The sequence below is a fragment of the Sinocyclocheilus anshuiensis genome, unplaced genomic scaffold, assembly GCF_001515605.1.
Source record: "Sinocyclocheilus anshuiensis isolate Anshui unplaced genomic scaffold, SAMN03320099.WGS_v1.1 scaffold1222, whole genome shotgun sequence".
Classification (NCBI taxonomy): Eukaryota; Metazoa; Chordata; class Actinopteri; order Cypriniformes; family Cyprinidae; genus Sinocyclocheilus; species Sinocyclocheilus anshuiensis.
The window spans coordinates 229,951-245,659 of record NW_015555818.1 but is presented as its reverse complement, the minus strand read 5'-3'; the positions used below and the strand labels follow the sequence as shown (position 1 = coordinate 245,659).

Here is a 15,709-nt window from a genome sequence, read left to right as displayed (position 1 = left end):
ATATATATATATATACACATATACATACATATACATATATACATATATATATATATATATACACATATACATACATATATATATATATATATATATCGGATGATGCAGCATAATCATAATTGTAATGTAATGTTATGTACATATTCAAATATATATTACAATCTATCAATACTTGTACTGTGATGTTAAGAGATTAATATTATTATATAAGCATCGAAAGTTCCGCTAAACTCTACTGGTAACGACGCAACTTGCGACATTTGATTTTGGGAAAAGGACCCCTTATCAACAACAACAACAACAGGCCCGTAAGATGGACCATTGTAAATGTATAAGAATCTGACTCAATAGGAGAAACGACAAGGCATGTCTGTTAAAACATCCAAAAAAGACCAGCAAATGCAAACACATGCAAAGTGTGTGCGCCACAGAGCAAACTTATACCTAAAGCCAACTTCCGGAGACATGGAGTACCTGATGTGACTCTGAACACTTACGTGCGCTCTGCGGGTGTTTGAAGGCATTATTAACCGGCGCAGCAGAAACCTGCAGGTTCCAAACATGACCAAGCAAACATAATAAAACGAATAGAGCCATTCCTGCGAGTGTCTATTATTAAGCCGTGCTTGTGTAAACCAAAACAGGAAAAACAAGCGGCACTCACGTGACGCTTTGTTTGCTCAACCTTCTGCAGTCACGCGCACTGATTGGATATCATACACATCTGAAGCCTGTCATTATGATATCATCTACACACCTTACTCTATGTAAGGAATAATTGACTCCGGGCCGTTGAATTATTAGAAAAATAATGCACGCCTGAGGTGGTGATCGTGGCCGTTACTCCTCGGGTGTGCATTATTTTTCTAATAATTTAACGGCCTGGAGTCAATTATTCCGCTTATACTACGGTTATCACACCTCAAGACATCGATCAGATGATATATTTAAAGGGATTCGTCCGGGTTTTGTACTTAAATCGCTATTGTGAGAAGGATTATTTCTTCCACATCTCATCCAACGCCTCTTTTGCTAGTTCCAAAACGTCATTTTAAAGCTGGTAATGGAGGCTTGAGCCGTTGATAGGATTCTAATGCAGTTATTAATGAAGTTATTAGAAAGAGAGCGAGAGAGACAGAGACAGAGGGAGAGAGAGCTTGTTAGGCTACCTCTGTGCGTCCCTCAATAGTGTTCTGCAGCAGCGTCTCTAAACAGCGCTGTTATTACCTCGCTAGTGAGAAATGTCATGTGTAGCCTTTAAGTTGCTACACTATATAGGCTAACTGATCAAATCGTCAGGGCAGCGCTGACAACACCTTTTTGTGCAAACTGCGTGACTGTAGTGTGCGTGTGCGAGAACGTGTGATTGTATGTTAATTTCAGTTATTACAGTTAACTATGTGAAGTGATATGGAACTGTAATGCGGTCAAGAGAGCTGCCTGGAACTACGTTCACCGTGCGTTTCCCTGAAAATAATTGCACACCTCAGAACGTTCGTCAGCCAATCAGATTCAAGCATTCAACGGCCCCCGTAGTATAAATATAAATATAGCACAGAAACATACATTTAAATGAATAAATTGTGAAATTACAAAACAGCTGGCCTCAACAATCTATATTAATCTTATCAATGAACACACAAGCCATCTTTATTTTGTCTGGTTGTTTATTACAAATGAATCGACTCAAACGTATTAAAAATGGATCAAAAATATTTGTAGTCCATGCTTTTATAGATTTGGAGGAATGAAGTGCAAAGTTTTTCTTTCCGTAAAGCATCAAAGCACACCGTATCTGTTGCTGCCTGGAGAAGGGCAAATCCTCTTAATATTCCCAAAACTTATGCTTTTTCATAGGTACGCACAGCCACCACGTCCCCAAAGGTGAGTTTCTAAAATAAAATTGAAACCAGCAAGTAATGAAAGTGATCAAATACCACTATATGAACAGTGAAGAGCTAATGTGGAGTTTATTTTCTGTAGCATACTGTAAAGAACCTTACAATCACCATCTTCCCGTCTTTGATCTCCCGGACATGGGTGGTCTCTTTTCCATCCCACTTCTGCACATGAACAAGCTGGTCTCCATCCATTACCACAGTGGACTGGTAAAAAGAACACATCACTGTGCATTCATTTCAGACAGAAAGCTTCAGAACACGTCTCCTCTGAAATGGGAATGTATTGTTCCCTGTGGTAACACTTCCCATTAAATCATGTTATGAAACATATTTTTTTCCAAACCTACTTTACAGTGTCGGTCATCTACGGTGGTCTCATCAAACTCCTCTCCCAATGTGAACGAGATCTCAGTGTTCTTGAAAGTACTCTGTGTTTTTAGGACAACTTTTTCTCCCTCTTTCGAGATGATGAGCATCGGTTTAGTCACATTTCCAACTTGTCTGGTTGCAAACCCAACACCTTAGAAAAAAAAAATCAGATGCATTGAATTCATGCAATGTTCACTTGGAATGTGTCTGTAATTCAAATAAAAATAAATTCCGAAATAATAAACTGTATTAATAATTATTATTACTGATGTTATTATGGTATAACTTACCTAGAGCTTTCATATACTCATCAAAGTTGTCACTGCTGAGCAGTTTCCATGTGCCACAGAAAGCATCTACCATTTTTTTAAATTAAGCTTTTCTGATCAATAAACAAATGATAAACTTTATATTAATGCTCTGCAGAAAACGCAGCTGCATTTTCTCTTAAATAGTTCTTTTCAGCTCCAAGACAATGATTAAACAGGAGTGGGAGGAGTCAGATTTCCCATTGGCTGTTAGTCAAAACTGAAACATTTGATTGACTGCTGAGCTTTGTAAAAGTTTTTCATAAACTGTAAACAAATTTGCGTTCCATTCTAACAAATGTTTTGTTTAGTTCCATTAACAGCAAAAAAATGTACATATTACATATACATATATATATATATATATATATATATATGCAATACATATATATAAACATATACTATTTATGCTCTAAATTCTACAATCCTATTTTGTAGATAAAATCAAATGCTTTGTTTAGTTTCAAAAAGTTAACAGCAACACAATTTTACATATAACACACACATACAATTTATAAACTACATTAATAGAAATGTATTTTGTTTCGTAATGATATTATGTTTTTTTGTTTGTTTTTTCCAAATTAAAATCTACTGGAATATTGTGATTTTTTTTGTGCCCTTATATTATAAAAGATACCTCTGGTGTCCTCTGCTGGTTACATAAATCACCACCACTGGTCCATAGTCCAAAAAATTCAAACTACAAAAACTAAGCACAGGATTTATTGTAGTTTTTAAACATAGCATAATGGCATTTTATATGTAGCTTACAACAGACAAAATGACACCAGATTTATGGCCAGGTAAAAAATTAAATCAAATGTAATTTTCTGATGGAAGCATGATGAAAAGATGAAAGAGAGGAAGAACAACAAGTCTCCACAATCGTATTTTTTCACTGCCATCGACAACAGCAAAGAAATATCTGAGACAAGCACTTAAGATGACGTACGAATGACATGACCACGGATGTTTGCAGATACATCAGACAGCTAACAATCTAATTTCAGCTCACGCAGGGCAACACTGACAGCAGTTACGCACAAAACAAAAGGCTTTTAAACAAAACTAGCAAATATAATGTACAATTCTGTATTTACAAGAAGAAAATATCATATTTCATGTTATTCAGCACTGTTTCTTATCCTCTGGCTAGAATGTTAACAATGCATATCTTTACAATACAAAACACAGAAGATGTGGTGTTGTACAAGGACAGACAAATATCGTAAGATAAAAAACTTTACCTACATCACCAAATGGAATGTATTTACTTTTTTGTGCAAAAAGAGACATTTTTGCCACTACATGTCAACATTCAGAGAAAAATGCTATTATGGAAAGTCTGAAACAAAATGTTCCTTTTTAAAATGGGAAAGCAGGTCATATCTGTTTTCAGAAGACACACAAAACAGCCGGTCGTTAGGAAAATCATGACAGCGAGTCTTTGGGAAAAGAGGTATGAAATGAACAATCGTTGATATTTGAAAAACACAATTTCAGATGAATTCCTGTAATAGGAATGAGCTGTTTCCCGCTGGCCCACGTCTGAATGCCAATCATAGGTGGTCTCAATGTTGCATAGCACAGAGTGTAACAGTTGTTTGGTCAATGGGACAAGAGTAGAGGCAGGTCATGTGTGAGTCTCTCATGAGGTCAGATCACTGCCGAGTTATGAGCCCTCTGTCTTTGCCCCCTCTGTGGTTTCTTTAGGTGGGTCGGACGAGGATGAGCTCTCTCCGCCCTGTTCGCCATCATCTGCGTTGAGGCCAAAAATACTCATTAAATGCAATATTCTATGTGAATTTGTTCTTTAGCAGACATGTTCATCCAAAGCAATTCAAACACAAGCAAATAGTCACAACGAGCAGCATTAGCAGCACCACATTAGGCAAATTCGCAAGAAATTCGTACAAGGAAAGTGGATGTTGATTTATACTGTCAAGCCACGAAAAGGGAAAAAACATTAAAGTATCATAAAAATGGTTTATAGAATGGCTGTAATAAATTGAGCTCTTTTCCTCACATAAAATGACAGTCTAGAATTCAGAAGATTTGGAATTGATATAGTTTTTCACTGATCATTTTGTCTGTAGCTCTCAAATCTTATCTCTGGCTATGTTTTCTATGTCAGTTCATCACATGACATACTGGAAACAATGGCACTTGGCATTAGTATAGTCAAACCTGCTGTGACACAAATAATATCACCATTTTTGTTATTTAAACCAAGTGTAAATGAAATTTGAAAGCTCTCACTGAGAAGAAAAAAGGACAATTTTGTTTGTTCCTCACACAAAGATACCATATAGCTTTAGAAGATTTGAAATATAGTGTACAAGTTGTATAAACCAGGGGTTTTAAAACTTTTTGATGACTGAAGAATATTCGGTGTCTATTATTGGCTCTGTATATTTTTTCTAGCCATCATAAAAGCACTTTTAGATACACTTTTAGGAACAAATCGGAAGAGAAACACAAAATGTTGACTGTAAAATAAAATAATTCTCATGATTTCTGATCAGTCTTTATAAGAGGAAACAGTAATAATGCCAAATTCTGTCGATTTTAACGTTTTATTTATTTACACTATTTTCTCTGAACTTTACTGCAGACCCCCTAGCAGAAGGACTTTATTATAGTTTTATGGTGATGATTCATTCTTTTTGGAGCTTGACAGTTTTAATCACCATCCAATTTTATTTCATATGAGAGGAAGATTTCATTCTTTGAACTTGGCTAAAAATCTTTTTTGTATTAAAAGACAATTCCATTTTGTAGGACAATTATAAGAAAGGCCACTAGATGGCAGAAGAGGTAGTTTACACTAGCACAGAAACAGTATTGTGTTTATTATTATTTAAAACAGGATAAATAATGTATGATGTAGAATAGCACTGCTGAGAATCTCCAGCATCATCACAAATCACTCATGGAACATAATTTGCAGCGATCACATACGATGCATTTGAGGCTTATGGATAACAGAGCAGATCAAAAGTGTTTGACTGCAGGCAGTTATTGATGCACAGGAAGGTTCAGTCATGATCTGATCTTCAAAAGAAGGCATTTTGAATTCATATTTATCAGAAGTGTATGTGTTGAATCAAGGTCATTGCCTAGGGGTTTAAATCGCTGATATCACTCTTTCTGAAGTTTTTTAGTTTGATATACTGGACACATGTATCAACATGTGTCTTTGAAAATCACAGGTTTTCGCCAACTACCACAGCAACCATGACTAAGGTATGGCTTTCTGACAGCATCTGGTGGCAGTCTAACTTCCAGCCGACCCCCTGATGACAGCTCGATCACACAAAAGCACTTAAGCGTTGAGGAAAGTGTATATGTGATGAGAGCGTGCTCTTTTCTCCGTAGAAAAGCACCTTTTAAAGAGAGGTGCTTTTGTCAGTCACAGCTTAGTCTCACACGGAGGCGTGATTAGACTCTGCCAACATCATGGCCCATTTTAGACATCAGAGGTCCACTGCGTAGATTAAATTAGCCTTGTTAACTTATGCACCAAACTAGTTTCAAGCCCTGTTAATTGCATAATTCCCTTGCATAAGTTTGCAGTTTAATTACACTGCAGTATTTCATTCAGGTTATGTCCTTTTATGTATACTTTTAATTCAATTTTTATTTCTTTTTCCTTTTTCTTTGCTTATTATGCATTGCTTATTTTTTTATTTTTCTGCTTATTATGTATTTCCTATTATTTTGCTTAAATAATTTGAGATATTATATTCATATTTTCTCTCATCAATATGGATTTTGTCAAGTACATTTCTTTTTAAAATTATAGTATTTGAAATGTGCGATATAAATAAACTTGCCTTGCCCACAATCGTCAAAAGTCTATATATTATTATCATTTTACATTATACGTTACTGTTCAACGATTTCAGTCCACTATGCTCACTCAGACAGCATTTATTTGATCAAAAATGCAGTAAAAGCAGTAATATTGTGAAATAGTATTACAAATTTTCTATTTGAATATAACGGTTGAATAACATTTTTGTGGAAACTGTGATACAAATATTTGTGTGATTATTTGATGTAACAAAAATCTTTTGTAACATTATAAATGTCTTTACTATCACTTTTGATCAGTTTAATGCACACTTGCTGCATTAAAATTATTAATTTCTGCTGCTGATATCCAGTGAAATCCTATCCTTGTGAGCTAGTAGGGTTGTTTTCTTTCTTTTTTATTCATTTGCATTATTTTCATTTATTTTTCCCATATTTTGCCTAGATCTCGCAAGCACATACTTTTGATTATTGGCATGTACATCGAGACTAATGGACATCAAACCCAGCTGAACAAAAGACAACATACAGTACCTCCTACTGAAAGCTCGGCTAGTTTATCAGGTAGGTCAGCAGCTCCAGGACCGTCCGTGGAACCTAGAATATCTGGCAATGCATTCCGCCGGCCAGTCCTGCCCGTGGCTTCAAAGTCAGAGACAACAGGTTCCACATCAGTCATCTCTGGTGGTCTTCATAGCATCATCTGAAACAAACCAAACAAAATGCACTCAATCAGTGAATGACATCTGAGGGTTAAACTAGAGAACTGTTTAACAGTTCTTTAGAAATTCTACACATGATACAATACTACGTTGGCAGAACTCAAAAAAATTATTCAATTTAATAAACTCCAAGATTCAGTTTGTAGAACTTTAGATTTTGGTTTCATTTTACACAAGCAAACATATGATTGATAGATATGGTGGGGTTAGTTTTGGTTTCCTTATCAAATTCTGTGTGATTAATATAACAGAATACCACAACCAGCTGGGTCACAACTAGAGTTTTACATTTTCTGAAGAAAATGGTGTTGCTTGCCAGTGCAAAGGCTGTTCTTGGTAGAACGCTTGTTCTGCACAAACATATTAATTACACTTAACTTAAAATATTGTGTAAGGTAAACCATTCAAATTTAAAGGGATAGTTGACCAAAAATGAAAATTCTGTCATTAATTACTCACCCTCATGTCGTTCCACACATGTAAGACCTTCGTTCATCTTCGAAACACAAATGAAGATATTTTTTATCAAATCCAAGAGCTTTCTGACCCTGCATAGACAGCAACGTAACGTATAAGGCCCAGAACGGTCGTAAGGACATCGTTAAAATAATCTGTCTTGTTTGCAAGCAGAAGAAAATGTTGAATAAAGTCATTATTTTTGTTTTCTTCGCGCACAAAAAATATTCTCATAGCTTCATAAAATTAAGGTTGAACCACTAATGTCACATGGACTATTTTAATGATGTCCTTACTAGCTTTCTGGGTCTTGAAAGTGGTAGTTGTGTTGCTGTCTATGCAGGGTCAGAAAGCTCTCGGATTTCAACAAAAAATATCTTAATTTGTGTTCCGAACATGATCAAAGGTTTACAGGTTTGGAACGACATGAGGGTGAACTATCCATTTAATTGGTAGATATGATTAGGTTAGTTTTCAGTTTATTTTTCAAATTCTGTGTGATTAGTAATGCAGAATAACATAACCAGCTCGATCACGACTAGAGTTTTACGCTCTCTAATGAAAATGAAAGTGTTGCTTGCCATGCAAAACTGATGATAGCTGTCCTCTATCATTGTTAATCAGTCAAGAGTACAAAAATAGCAGCAGCGTCAAAATAAGTGGAGCTTTTTCTCTACTGCATCTCTAATGAGACTGTCCTCTTCTCCAGGGAATGACTGAACCGAGTCGCTGACTACTCCTTATCTCCCCACAAACCGCCCACCCTGCATACCTTCAGCCGCATGACAACATCCCTCATAATTTCCTCATTGCGTTGTCACTAAATGGCCTATTGGGGGATTGTGTTTCATATTTAGCTTTCTCTACACCTCATTCAGTCGAACACACTATGCAAGACAGAGTGGCTTTGAAGAATTTGGCCAGCGTCCCTTCTGGGATGTACACCGTGTCAAGGAGGATTGCAAATAACATTCATTGTGCTGGCAGTACAAGACAGAATTTCCAAACCGCTAGGCAATACCTTCAATCAGCAGAAACGCCTGATTAGCCTTTAGTTAAGTGATTCTTTAGTCTGAGCGTCGCTGAATCAGATGTGACTGTACACATAGCTCGCGGGGGAAAATTCACTACTGGAAAGAGCAGATGGGAATGTGGGAACAGATTGACTGATAAATTGCACCGTCAGCCTAACCAAAAAACCTTTTATTCTTATCCTAAAAAAAACAACAGATGGCTTTGCTTATCAGATCAAATATATGATAAAAAAACAAAAAAAACAAAAAAAAACAACAACGATAATATCTGGGTCAGTTAGTCCAATATCTTGATTCTATGAGCAACATCCTGATGACTAATCAATATTTTATAATACTTTATAAATGTAAAAATAATTTCACCGCATCTGACAGTATTTTTCCTTTCTCAGAAAAATCCATATCCTGCCCGGCTGAAACCATTATTACAAATTAGATGGCAGCACTGCAGCTTAATCATAAACATTTCCAATGGATTTTCATCCGTGCTTCACCGGTGCTAAATTTAATAGAATCAAAACATCACTTTTGCTAATGAGAGCTATTTAGTTGGATTCAAGCTTGCTTTTACATTTACATTTTTTTTTTTTTACATATTCAATCTGACCAGCAGAGGGCATGCATTGCATCCATCAAAACTTGAACTAGAGGCTAAAAATGCCTTTTGTTTTAGATGCAAAGACATTCTATAAATTCAGTCATGGACTATCAAGGCTATTTTTGCACCCTTAAAGTGTAATGCCAATTCAAATTCCCCTCAATCTGTTATGTCAAGTGAAATGCAACTTCAAAAAAAAAAAAAAAGAAAGAAAATGAATCAATATTATTTTCATAATATTATAGTATTTATTATTTTTTTAAATAATTTTGTTATGTGCTTTTGTCATTTTTAGTAATTTTAGTTTTATATTAATTTCATTTTATTTAGCTTTATTTTTTTTATTTAATTTTTTGTTTGTCATTTTAGTACTTCAGCTTAAGCGTATTTCAGTTAGTTGTTAAGGCAGTATTTCTATTTTTAGTTCAAGTTTTTAAGTTTAAGTTTTTCATTTAATATTTATATTTTATTTGATTTCATCTTAATTTTTTTTTTTTTTTTTGTTTAGTTACAAATGACAACTGAATTAAATTCAATCATTTTAGGTATAAAAAACTGTGGCAGAAATCACAAATTCATGTTTAAATTTGGTCAGTCAAGCTGAGTGTCATGTCGCTTTTTCCTGCGGGGAATAAAATGGACTGTCAAAATGTCAAAGCTGTTCTTGCATGTTAATCATTCACAATCATGTTCCGCTGCAATTTTGCTTGATATATTATTAATAAGATTATGCATCAGGTCAGGATTGGAACCCGAGGCACCTTGTTGCACATTAAATAAAAAGCTCTAGACGAACACATCTCACACTTCTGCACAGAACTCCTATGATGTTAAAGCTGTTTTTTTCCTTTAGTCATGTCTTGTCTTGCCAAGGGCACCATGTGTGCCAGGACTGCACTGGTGCCCTCTCAAAAATGAATATGTGTGTGACGCCTCTGCATGCTGCCATCATAAATAAATGTAACATCAATCAAACTGTATCTTTCCAGCTTCTTCATATTTTCATCTGCTCGTTCTTATTCTACCCTCTTTCTCTTTAAACCTGAACACAGCTTTTAAGCACTAGACTAATGTCTGTTTCTTATGTTACTCTTACAAAATGGAGCTATCAGTTAAAATATTACAGCAAGACGAAAAATGAAGAATGACTTTTGAAATGGTAAATGGTTCCTGTGCTTTTGGGTCAGTAGTGGTAAAAGCCTTGGCTGGAGGTTTAATAATGAAGAACAAATTGTTGCTAGGAAATGTGACAGACTTCAATGGCTTCAGTGCGTAATATTGTTTGGTCGTGGCTTGAAGCAGAGAGATATGTGGGACACCAAATCATCAGAGACATCTGCTGCCACTGCATCAGTCCAATGTTACTGACTATACTGAAAGCACAGACTCACAGAGTGAAATAATAAATTATCATTTGTACTAAATTAAAAGAAATCAATTCAAATCGATGTCAGCGTGAAATTCAAAATGACCATATGCTTTCATTATATCAGTGTTTTATCATCTTATCTAGGACACAAAATTTAAAGATTTACTCAAGAAGCAAAATTGCATATGATTGCACATGAAGACTTACATTTTCATATAATATATCTCTACTTATTATCTAACTAAATCTCTAACTAAATGTAATGAGATTTATTATTAAAACAAGAAAAAAACAACTACTTAATATAAAGCTATATAAAAAAGTGCATAAATATATACAAAATACATTTAGTATCTTGATTAATTTATGTTGTTTTAAGGATGTTCAGATACTTTTGCAGATAAGAAAAAAAAAAACATTTCTTTTTTGGTTGATGTCACCAAACCCCTTTATTTTTTCTCCCCTCCAATAACATGACCTTTCTCATTCCAAATAAATTTATATATAAACAACTACTTGAAATATATAAAACTATACAAAAAAGTATATGGCTACTGTATTATAAAAATGGGGTGAGAAAAGTAATTTAATTCATGCTGTTTTAAATGTGTCCAGATTTTTTTCTATACTGGAAAACAAGACAAAAAATAAGAAAAGTTATTCCAAATAACCAAATAAATTTTTTTTTGGCTGATGTCACCAAACCTTCTTATTTTCCCATGCTATCCCTCCAATAACCTGATTTTTCTTATTACATTCAATCTGTATATGTAATCAAATCATTTTTAAAATATTGATAAAACAATCTACATTGAAAATTGTGCTTCATTCAGAAGTTTGTAAAAAAAATGCATTTTAAATACCATTTAACATCAGCTTCAAGCATTAAAAATAATCATGCACAATACGATCTTTATGTTTTAAGAGCAGTATGCTGGAGTAGATGCACAAATGCAAATATGCAAAAAAAAAATAAAAATTGGTTTCCTGTTCAATTATGACATAACTGACTAAACACATGGTGTCCCATCATGAGTAGGTGCTCCAGAGGAGGGGCAAATATTCACCAGCTGGATTAAGAAATTAATCAAACCAAGCTGTATTTTTCAGAGTGCTTTTCCATATCTATTTATGGACTCACCTTGTTGTCACCTGTGACACTTAAGTCTGCTCTGCCTCACTCAATCCCGGGATCAGACACCAGTGAAATCGATGCATACTGTGACTTATAATGACACTACAGTACAAAGGCTCCTCATGAGTAAGTAAGCTCTGTGCACAATGCTCAGTGATGAGACTCAATCAGTAATCGTCTGGCTGGAAACGACACTCTCACCACCGGGCCTCCACAGCAATGATAATTGATCTGGTTCCACGCAAATGATGCCAGCTGGCTGGACCAGCCACTGCTGAACTACTAGACCACCAAAAGATAACCTCTCAACATGCTGTTGATGGGTTTTGGGCATGATATCAAAATTTTCATTTTTCTGTTTTTTTGTTTTGATCACAGTTTTCGTTGACAAATATGTCCTCTAAATGTAGTCAATATACTTTCATGTCTTTTCAGTCATTTTTACTTTGACTTAAACGGCATATATTAAGTCCACAAAATGATGAAAATGTATCTGCAAACCAAACTTTAATCAAAAAATGTTTTGTAACATAAAATAGCATGAAACTGAAAAACAAGAACAATACAAACCTGATATGAAATAATAGTATGAGTAAACTTTCTGAATTGTTTATGCTTTAGAGATTTTATCATTTTTGTTTTGTTTTAGAGACTGTTTAGGATATTGCATTACATGTAGCACATTATGGCAAAGGCACAATCAAAAATCAAGTTAAGGTATGTGTGCAAAATTTGTTATTGTATTGTGTGACGGCAAAAAAGTTCCACATGCAGAATTTAGCTTATGTTCAAGTTTGTCACACAAATTTACCACACTGCCCAACAAAAAGCTGCTTGGTTTTGAATGGGACTTCTGTGTGAGTAGTGCTTCATACTGTAGTACATTGCTACGCTATATTGGCAATGGATCTTTTATGTGCGTGAAATTTTTGTTAAAATATTGCTAAAGTGACCATACGCTTAGATCACATTACTGAAACGTTTCCAGCAAAATACCTGTAGGTCCACTGCCTATTGTTCATAATGAAGCACTGCACACACAGAAATCACCTTTAAAGCAGTTTTCGATGAATACACATGAACAACCTGAACCCATTGTGAAATCTGTGCAGAGAAATGTTTCGCTCTCAGAGAATTTCACATATGGATTTCTATTGAAATTACTAGATTTCCCCAGTCATAATTTGCAGAACAAAGGTAAATGGGAGCAGACACTTACTCATTCTGACTAGTGCGGTCATTAGTTCAAGTTCACCTGGGCATTCAGTTCATTCCCTGCACACATGCAAGGTATAATATTATGTTTATGTTGTGGATATCACTTTTTCTACTCGTCAACTTTTCAAACTAAATGAATCAGTTTTGCAGCTAAGCCTCTATGCTAACTCTTCTGCACTCTAACAAAAAGGCAAACTTCAAGAAATCTCTCACTCAGCGAAAGTTGCTCTGCTTCAGTAAAATTTTCTCGGCTGGGAAGAGCTCTCAGACAACTTAGCAACCAGCACCAGAATGAGCAACAAGGGCAGCAGCTTGCTCTGAGAGGTTGAGCCCTCTCGTCAACCCCACAACAGAGATTTGCGCCATAAGCTGCGCAGCTGCTACCACGCGCACCTGTGTCCATGTCTCTATAGGCATTTACCATGTTTACCAGTAGCAGTATAGTCCCACAGAGATGTCTGTGTCTGGTCAAAAAGTCCAAAACAATTTGTTTAGTCACGTACTGCAAAAAAAACACTCAACCCTCAACACTCAACCCTCTACTTAACCATATTTTGGGGACAAATTTATACCCAAAAGTGAGCAAAGCCTGACAAAATCTGCAAAAACCTCAATTTGTGGATGTCCTCATTTGTAAAACTGTTATCAAAATAAAGTAAACAAAGTTTTTTTTTACTTTTGAAATTGTAAAAATGCAGAAAGTTTTATGTGAGGGGTAGGGTTAGGGGTAGGGGTGGGTTTAGGTTAAAAAGTGTATAACTATCTGTATATAAAAACAATAGAAGTCTATGTAATGTCCCCATTTAGATAGCTAAGTAAACGTGTGTGTGTGTGTAAAATAGTATATCAGTCTGGTGAGTAAACAAAAAAATTTACTAGCCAATGGCGATTATATTGCCAAGGTGTGCGTAGAGGGTTGAACAGATGTGTGTTTATATATAATATATTAAAAATATACCAGCACGCAAAAATGCTTGTATTCAGCATTTACCATGTGAAGTTCATGCACAAAAATGTGCTAAATATAAACAGGCATTACTTTAAATGTCAGAACAAACAAGGTTAATCCAGTCTTAATCCATGTACAGCCCAGTAACAAGCTTTAAAATAGCCCTAACAGAAGGGCTGAGGTGTTTTTTCCATTTACTACTTTCCTTTCTGCACACTTACAGCTAATTTTCTGCCTTAGATATTCAATCTGTGCTTCAATTAAAAAAAAAATATGACATTCCCTCTCATGGACAACACTGCAAAGAGCATGAATGAAATGGAAAAACATGACTGAAATAAAAAGCAAAAATGTTAAACACGTGCAGTCAAGTTAAATCTCCTTGTATTATAAGGCCTATTTTTAGCATGCATTTATATGGATAAGGTGAGCTGTTTTTACAAACATGAACATGAGGGATTATACATAAAAAAATGTTGTGGTGATGATTTGCTTTGATTTTTTTACAGGAATAATTTACTTGTAAATTAAACACCTCATGTCGTTCGAAAACTGAATTACTTTCTCTATTCTGTGGAACACGAATGGTGAATTTGATAACCCTGGCCACTATAATTACAAAAAAGCATCATAAATATAGTAAAAGTAGTCGATATGACTCATGCACTATTTTCCAAGACTTCTACAATCACACAATAGCTTGCGTGTCTGACATTTAAAAGATTATTTACTGAAATTCTGAAATGACGTCTGGTTTAGGAACTCTTCATGAAGTCTTTTTTAATCATTTCAATAAATCAATTTGATCCGCTTTTCAAAACCAGTCACTTTAGGCCAAAATACCAGTCCATAATCCTTAATAATGCTTCCTCTTGTAATAAAGTCCATCACCAACATCAAAATCCACCAACATATTTGTTTAGAACTGATTTGGACTTGTAAATGGTGTTTGTAAATCTGTGCATATTTCTCTCCTGCTTCAGACAAGACAACTTTTTCACTTGAGAAGGCAATGCTATGCATATACTGTAATATGATGAATTAGAGTTGTGTGGATTACTTGTGGATTATTGTGATGTTTTTATCAGCTGTTTGGACTCTCATTCTGACGGCACCCATTCACTGCAGAGGATCCATTGGTGAGCAAGTGATGTAATGCTAAATTTCTCCAAATCTGTTCTGAAGAAGAAACAAACTCACCTACATCTTGGATGCCCTGAGGGTGAGTAAATCTAATTTTTGGGTGAACTATTCCTTTAATTTTGAGCAAACGAATCCTGTAACCAAACAGACTCTTATTTTTAATTGTACTTTATTCAAGCATGAGTAAATCACATCATTTATCATAATTCAAGAGCACTCAATGGCAAATAAGTATTCAACATCTTGCTTTGCCTAATGAAGCACCACTTTAATACTATGATTGCTCATCAAAAGTGCATTTAGTTCATATTTAGAGGTAGGGATGTAAAGATTCACTCAACTCACGATTCGATTTGATTCACGAAAATTAGATTTAAGACAAATTATAAATTAAATGTGTCCTTTTATTATTGCTTGGACAAAATGCTGCACGTTTCTTTGTGAAATTGAAATATAACACTATAATAATATACTAATATTGTCACGAATCTGGTCCATGACCTTCCGTCTGCTTGCCACCAGAGGTCACCCTTCCACTACTATGGACTCTTGCACCACACCACTGCTGCACTTCACCCGGACTACAGTTCCCATCATCCATTGCACTGATTACACACACACAGTTGATTGCACACAGCACTGATTGCACACAGCTGTCATCAATCACACCTTCCCTATATATACTCAC

The 15,709-nt window shown here is 35.1% G+C and overlaps 3 protein-coding genes across 6 annotated transcripts in view; all 3 read right to left on the bottom strand.

The window, feature by feature from the left end:
• smpdl3a (sphingomyelin phosphodiesterase acid like 3A) overlaps positions 1 to 796 on the bottom strand; it is a 9,629-nt gene extending 8,833 nt beyond the window's left edge. The window contains exon 1 of one of the 3 annotated variants that reach the window (XM_016469512.1): positions 498 to 796. In XM_016469512.1, the coding sequence (XP_016324998.1) occupies positions 498 to 597 (100 nt within the window). In that variant the 5' untranslated portion in view covers positions 598 to 796. The remainder of the gene's footprint in view (positions 1 to 497) is intronic. The other 2 variants (XM_016469513.1, XM_016469514.1) reach the window with 2 other exon arrangements.
• Positions 797 to 1,809: 1,013 nt separating this feature from the next.
• LOC107675216 (fatty acid-binding protein, brain-like) lies at positions 1,810 to 2,690 on the bottom strand. Its single transcript, XM_016469483.1, has 4 exons — positions 2,561 to 2,690; positions 2,249 to 2,421; positions 2,004 to 2,105; positions 1,810 to 1,892 (listed from the first exon to the last, which is right to left on the bottom strand). Exons 1-4 carry the CDS (start codon positions 2,631 to 2,633, stop codon positions 1,842 to 1,844), a joined length of 399 nt encoding a protein of 132 aa, XP_016324969.1. The 5' UTR covers positions 2,634 to 2,690; the 3' UTR covers positions 1,810 to 1,841.
• A 466-nt stretch (positions 2,691 to 3,156) lies between these two features.
• The window catches only part of LOC107675231 (cAMP-dependent protein kinase inhibitor beta-like), a 34,494-nt gene continuing 21,941 nt past the window's right edge, over positions 3,157 to 15,709 (bottom strand). Inside the window, exons 2-3 of one of the 2 annotated variants that reach the window (XM_016469511.1) lie at positions 6,932 to 7,100; positions 3,157 to 4,339 (exon numbers count right to left, since the gene is read on the bottom strand). In XM_016469511.1, the coding sequence (XP_016324997.1) occupies positions 4,254 to 4,339; positions 6,932 to 7,076 (231 nt within the window). In that variant the 5' untranslated portion in view covers positions 7,077 to 7,100 and the 3' untranslated portion in view covers positions 3,157 to 4,253. The remainder of the gene's footprint in view (positions 4,340 to 6,931; positions 7,101 to 15,709) is intronic. The other variant, XM_016469510.1, reaches the window with a different exon arrangement.

Excerpts from the sequence above, each read along its gene's own strand:
- LOC107675216 (XM_016469483.1), bottom strand. The coding sequence starts at position 2,633 with ATGGTAGATGCTTTCTGTGGCACATGGAAACTGCTCAGCAGTGACAAC. Across the intron at positions 2,106-2,248 it reads TAGATGACCGACACTGTAAA|TCCACTGTGGTAATGGATGG; the intron begins GTAGGTTTGGAA and ends TCTTTTTACCAG. Across the intron at positions 1,893-2,003 it reads AAGACGGGAAGATGGTGATT|AAACTCACCTTTGGGGACGT; the intron begins GTAAGGTTCTTT and ends ATTTTATTTTAG.